Source organism: Protomyctophum parallelum (genome assembly GCF_964188405.1).
Source record: "Protomyctophum parallelum genome assembly, chromosome: 15".
Lineage (NCBI taxonomy): Eukaryota > Metazoa > Chordata > Actinopteri > Myctophiformes > Myctophidae > Protomyctophum > Protomyctophum parallelum.
In genome coordinates, this window is record NC_139710.1 from 35,938,195 (window position 1) to 35,944,680 (window position 6,486).

General features: G+C 45.4%; 1 protein-coding gene across 2 annotated transcripts in view; it reads right to left on the reverse strand.

Annotated features, from left to right (window-relative positions):
* Nucleotides 1-288, reverse strand: part of LOC310872235 (uncharacterized protein) — a 3,403-nt gene extending 3,115 nt beyond the window's left edge. Inside the window, exon 1 of one of the 2 annotated variants that reach the window (XM_083783991.1) lies at nucleotides 183-288. In XM_083783991.1, the coding sequence (XP_083640117.1) occupies nucleotides 183-282 (100 nt within the window). In that variant the 5' untranslated portion in view covers nucleotides 283-288. Of the gene's footprint in view, nucleotides 1-176 lie in introns of both variants that reach the window. The other variant, XM_083783992.1, reaches the window with a different exon arrangement.
* Between the last annotated feature and the right edge of the window lie 6,198 nt (nucleotides 289-6,486).

Here is a 6,486-nt window from a genome sequence, read left to right on the forward strand (position 1 = left end):
CACACACACACACACACACACACACACACACACACACACACACACACACACACACACACAGGGGGAAAGAGAGAGAACAGAGATCTTTGTCCAAAAGACAAAGATCTCTGTGTAGCGACATCATTTGTGTACATGTGCTTTCTGTTGAAGTTGTACACTGACATGAAAACATGCACACATACTTATTCTGTGTAACTTTATCACAGGCTGCTTCAGCATGGAGGTCTGGTAGATCTGTTCCTTCTCTATTCTGTGTAACTTTATCACAGGCTGCTTCAGCATGGAGGTCTGGTAGAGCTGTTCCTCCGACATCTCTCTTTCAGAAAGCCCAGATAGTTTGTCTCCTCCTTCGGTCCACTCTGATGGTCCACGTTTGAGGTATGCTTCTACCGCCTGGGATGTGACTTTACTCGCTGACATGTTGTGGTCTTTTACCGTCTTGGATGTGACTTTACCCGCTGACATGTTGTGGTCTTTTACCGTCTTGGATGTGACTTTACTCGCTGACATGTTGTGGTCTTGACTCAGTCCTCTGTTCTGCTTCCAGCCTAAACTCTGCCACATCAACACTGGACAGAACAGTGCTTTCATAACCAGGCCCAACCCACTCTCGAGTCTCCACCCACTGCTGCAGCGCTCAGAGTCACATACTGTGTCACGTGTGCGGGGCAGGAAGGTAGGACCCAAGTGCAAGACAGACAGGCGGAGGCAAAGGAGCTCAAATGCAAGAGAGTTTAATGACCAAAACTCACAAAAGTCCAGGACCAAACACGAGGAAAATACACTAGGAGAATACTAGGAACAAAGACTATACTATGAACAAGACTAAGAGCTTCAAAACTAGAAAATACACTATGAACTGAACACTGGTGACTTACAACAATGATCTGACAAAGGAAATGACAAAACCAGGGGAGTATAAATACACAAAGACACAGGTGAACTCAACAGATAATTATCACAATGATCGGCTAAAAGGACTAACAAGACAAGGTGGAAACACTGTAGGGTAATCAGGGTACTGGTGAGACAACACAGGTAACATGAGCAACACAGGAAACACTAACAGACTGCAAAATAAAAGCACACACGTGTAAAGTAAAACCAAAAACCAAGAACAAGGAACATAACAAAAACATAACACGTCCATGAAATGGACCGTGACAGTGTGTGGGTACTGTTATGGAAAAGTAATATATCTCTGCTGTCGGGAAGAAACCTCATAACTCCAAAATGTTCATTTTTAAGGAAATGAAAAATTTAAATTTTTCAGGAAATTAAGAAAACCTTATATTTTTTTAAACAAAGCAATACAGCCTCATCAAAGTTGGTGTTGGAACTTTATATATTGCCAATTACTTCCATGAGAGGGGGAGAGGTGGTGGAGTTAGTTGCTTTAGCAGACATTTTGAGGGTTCAATGGAGTTAAGAGGTTTTGTCCAAAGCACTTTTTACTGCTTTCCATTGGTTCAATATTTTCAAAACGACACACAGACGTAAAGGGTGTTCAATAGCACTGTATATATATGCCACAAAAAAAACCCTCAAAAATGGACAGCAACGATTGACTGATTAGATTGATGTGTATAATATCACAATGGCAACCCTTAGCAGGTCCCGCTTGGTTAGGCCCTTGGGCCAGGTGGCAACCCTAAGCAGGTCCTGATTGGTTAGGCCCTTGGGCCAGGTGGCAACCCTAAGCAGGTCCTGATTGGTTAGGCCCTTGGGCCAGGTGGCAACCCTTAGTAGGTCCTGCTTGGTTAGGCCCTTGGGCCAGGTGGCAACCCTAAGCAGGTCCTGATTGGTTAGGCCCTTGGGCCAGGTGGCAACCCTTAGTAGGTCCTGCTTGGTTAGGCCCTTGGGCCAGGTGACAACCCTAAGCAGGTCCTGATTGCAGGGAGAACAGAGAGAGTTTTGAGGAGAGCTCCCTATATACTCCCCTAAGCCACACCCACCTCAGGTGAGCACAATTGGGCTGACGGCCTGCTCCACTCTGCCATCACAGAGGCTGCCGGCTGGCCTACAGTGAGGCAGGGGGGGGGGGGTGTAGGGATGGAGCTCATTAACCCATTCTGACCTGAGATCAGATTCAGACAGAAGGAAATTTACCTTTTTACTTTTGGAAAATAATATTTATTTTATTTATTTATTTAACGGGGACAAAGCTCATTAATCAACATGTCAGTTTTCACATCAATGTAAATGGGCCAGAGTTAGCCAAAGCTAAATTTCATCTGTAGTCCCTGGGCAGGCTCTTAAAAAGTGAATGATAAAAGAAAGACAAAGTGTGGGGTGCCTGCACACAACACCATGCGTTGATGCCATGTGTGCATATGTGCAGGCACCCACCACCACGTCCATACAAAACACAGTACAACAGATAAAAGAAAGACAAAGTGTGGGGTGCCTGCACACAACACCATGCGTTGATGCCATGTGTGCATATGTGCAGGCACCCAACACCATGTCCATACAAAAACACAGTACAATACAGATTAAAGATTGAATAAACTGTTAACTGGTTAATATGTGTACCGTCACTTTAAAAGCGTAGTTTTGATTACCTGGACAGCGCTGGTTGGCAGGTATACGATACACATTTAGGGCTTTTCTCCTGTATGAATTCTCTGGTGAACGTTGAGATGACTGCTCTGGCTGAAGCTAGACCCCCACTGGTCACAGGGGTAGGGCTTCTCTCCTGTATGAATTCTCTGGTGATGTGTCAGATTATGTTTCATGCTGAACCTAGACCCACACTGGTCGCAGGCGTAGGGCTTCTCTCCTGTATGAGTTCTCTGGTGAACTTTGAGATGACTACTCTGGCTGAACCTAGACCCACACTGGTCACAGGCGTAGGGCTTCTCTCCTGTATGAATTATCTGGTGAACTTTGAGAGTAATTTCCTGGCTGAACCTAGTCCCACACTGGTCACAGGCGTAGGGCTTCTCTCCAGTATGAATTCTCTGGTGACGTTTGAGAGTAATGCTCTGGCTGAACCTAGTCCCACACTGGTCACATGCGTAGGGCTTCTCTCCTGTATGAATTCTCTGGTGGAGTTTCAGATTACCTTTCAGGCTAAACCTAGTCCCACACTGGTCACATGCGTAGGGCTTCTCTCCTGTATGAATTCTCTGGTGACTTTTGAGTTGACTACTCTGGCTGAACCTAGACCCACACTGGTCGCAGGCGTAGGGCTTCTCTCCTGTATGAGTTCTCTGGTGAACTTTGAGATGATTTTCCCTGCTGAACCGTTTCCCACACTGGTCACAGGCGTAGGGCTTCTCTCCTGTATGAATTATCTGGTGAACTTTGAGAGTAATTTCCTGGCTGAACCTAGTCCCACACTGGTCACAGGCGTAGGGCTTCTCTCCAGTATGAATTCTCTGGTGACGTTTGAGAATAATGCTCTGGCTGAACCTAGTCCCACACTGGTCACATGCGTAGGGCTTCTCTCCTGTATGAATTCTCTGGTGACTTTTGAGTTGACTACTCTGGCTGAACCTAGTCCCACACTGGTCACAGGCGTAGGGCTTCTCTCCTGTATGTATTCTCTGGTGACTTTTGAGTTGACTGCTCTGGCTGAACCTAGTCCCACACTGGTCACAGGCGTAGGGCTTCTCTCCAGTATGAATTCTCTGGTGAAGTTTGAGAGTACATTTCAGGCTGAACCTAGACCCACACTGGTCACATGCGTAGGGCTTCTCTCCAGTATGAATTCTCTGGTGGAGTTTCAGATTACATTTCTGGCTGAACTGTTTCCCACACTGGTCACAGGCGTAGGGCTTCTCTCCAGTATGAATTCTCTGGTGAAGTTTGAGAGTATTGCTCCTGCTGAACCTAGTCCCACACTGGTCACAGGCATAGGGCTTCTCTCCTGTATGAATTATCTGGTGTTGGTTGAGATGTCTCTTTCTGCTGTAGACATGTTTGAGTTGGACAGGAGAGACATCTGGGAGGGAGAATGAGGAGAGAGAAACAGAGGAGAAACAGAGGCTGTAAAATGTTTTAAAATAACATGCAAGCTGTGTTGATATTTAGGGATGGTTATTGGGTACCGAAATTGGGTTCCAAGTAGGAACCAAATGAACACATGGTTGGTACCGGGTTAACCTGACTCCGCCAGATGGTGGCAGCAGTGAGTTCCTCCTCCTGCTTCCCATCTGGACTCTCTCGGGCAGAGACGATGCACTCCGAACCATTTCTAATCGGAGCGATATGCGGCCGCTAGAGGCGGGATCAACGCGAGACTGGTGACGTATTGAAGCTGTTGCCACAGCGCACATGTAAACACAACCAAACAAGAACTACAACTCGAAAGTATTATGGAGATATCAGATCTTTGTCCCGCTGCTTCGGGTTCATCGTTTCTGCTGGAGAGAAACCAGATGCAGGGAGGAGGGAACTGGTGAACTCAGTACTGCCACCATCTGGCGGAGTCAGGTTAGTACTGGGTACCCATACAGAGAGATGAATTACAAATAATTCCATTTCGGTTCTGCCTATTGGTTCCTGACCTAAACGCGCTGTCAAGCACTAACAGCAAACTCCGGTAAAGCACTGTTGTAAGGAGATGTATAGCTGCGTGTCTCTCTGTAACACACCGTTGAATAGTAGACAGCTGTAATAGTCGGAGCACACGCTCTCTCTCTCTCTCTCTCTCTCTCTCTCTCTCTCTCTCTCTCTCTCTCTCTCAATATATATATATATATATATATATATGTGTATATGTACTTATGTATATATATATATATATATATATATATATATATATATATATAAACATGTCAACTGTTGAATAATGGAGAGGATGTTACTTTTTTCATTACCTGTCTTAAATTGACTTAGGCTTAAAACTAAAGCTTTGGCCTCTTGTTTCAGAATCGATGAGCAGAACCGGATCTGGTATCTCATGAAAATCTTAACGATACCCATCCCTAGTTCCAAGTATAGGAACCGACAAATTAATTGTAAGTACTGAGTACCCATAGAAATAATACATTGTAAGTACTGAGTACCCATAGAAATAATACATTATAAGTACTGAGTACCCATAGAAATAATACATTGTAAGTACTGCGTACCCATAGAAATAATACATTGTAAGTACTGAGTACCCATAGAAATAATACATTGTAAGTACTGAGTACCCATAGAAATAATACATTGTAAGTACTGAGTACCCATAGAAATAATACATTGTAAGTACTGCGTACCCATAGAAATAATACATTGTAAGTACTGAGTACCCATAGAAATAATACATTGTAAGTACTGAGTACCCATAGAAATAATACATTGTAAGTACTGAGTACCCATAGAAATAATACATTGTAAGTACTGAGTACCCATAGAAATAATACATTGTAAGTACTGAGTACCCATAGAAATAATACATTGTAAGTACTGCCTACCCATAGAAAATCTCTCTCTCTCTCTCTCTCTCTCTATCTCTTTCTCTCTCTCTCTTTATTTCTTGCACTCACGCACGCACGCATGCACACACACACGCGCGCTCGCGCACACACACACACACACACACACACACACACACACACACACACACACACACACACACACCAGAGCATGTGTGGCAGTGTGGGGGGGGGGGCAGCCCTGGTTGGTTATAGGCTTGTAAGCCCGCCCCTATATTTGCATACTGGGCCCTTAACATCTGGAAGCCATCTCGAGCGAGGAGCGGGCTTCCCCTCATGCTCTCTCTCTCACACACACACACACACACACACACACACACACACACACACACACCCACACACACACACACACACACACACACACACACACACACACACACACACACACAGACAGAGTACAGACATCCAAAAGATCTCTGTCTAGCGACAACATTTGTGTACATGTGCTTTCTGTTGAAGATTAAATCAAAGTGTACATGCAGTGACATGAAAACATGCACATACTTACTTATTCTGTGTAACTTTATCACAGGCTGCTTCAGCATGGAGGTCTGGTAGATCTGTTCCTTCTCTATTCTGTGTAGCTTTATCACAGGCTGCTTCAGCATGGAGGTCTGGTAGATCTGTTCCTTCTCTGACGCTGCAGCTGAAAAGCTGTCGGACGACATCTCTCTTTCAGAAAGCCCAGAAAGTTCGTCTCCTCCTTCGGTCCACTCTGATGGTCCACGTTTGAGGTCCGCTTTCTTCCTGCCTAAACTCTGCCACGTCAACACTGGACAGAACAGTGCTTACATAACCAGGCCCAACCCACTCTCCACCCACTGGACAGAACAGTGCTTACATAACCAGGCCCAACCCACTCTCCACCCACTGGACAGAACAGTGCTTACATAACCAGGCCCAACCCACTCTCCACCCACTGGACAGAACAGTGCTTACATAACCAGGCCCAACCCACTCTCCACCCACTGGACAGAACAGTGCTTACATAACCAGGCCCAACCCACTCTCCACCCACTGGACAGAACAGTGCTTACAGAACCAGGCCCAACCC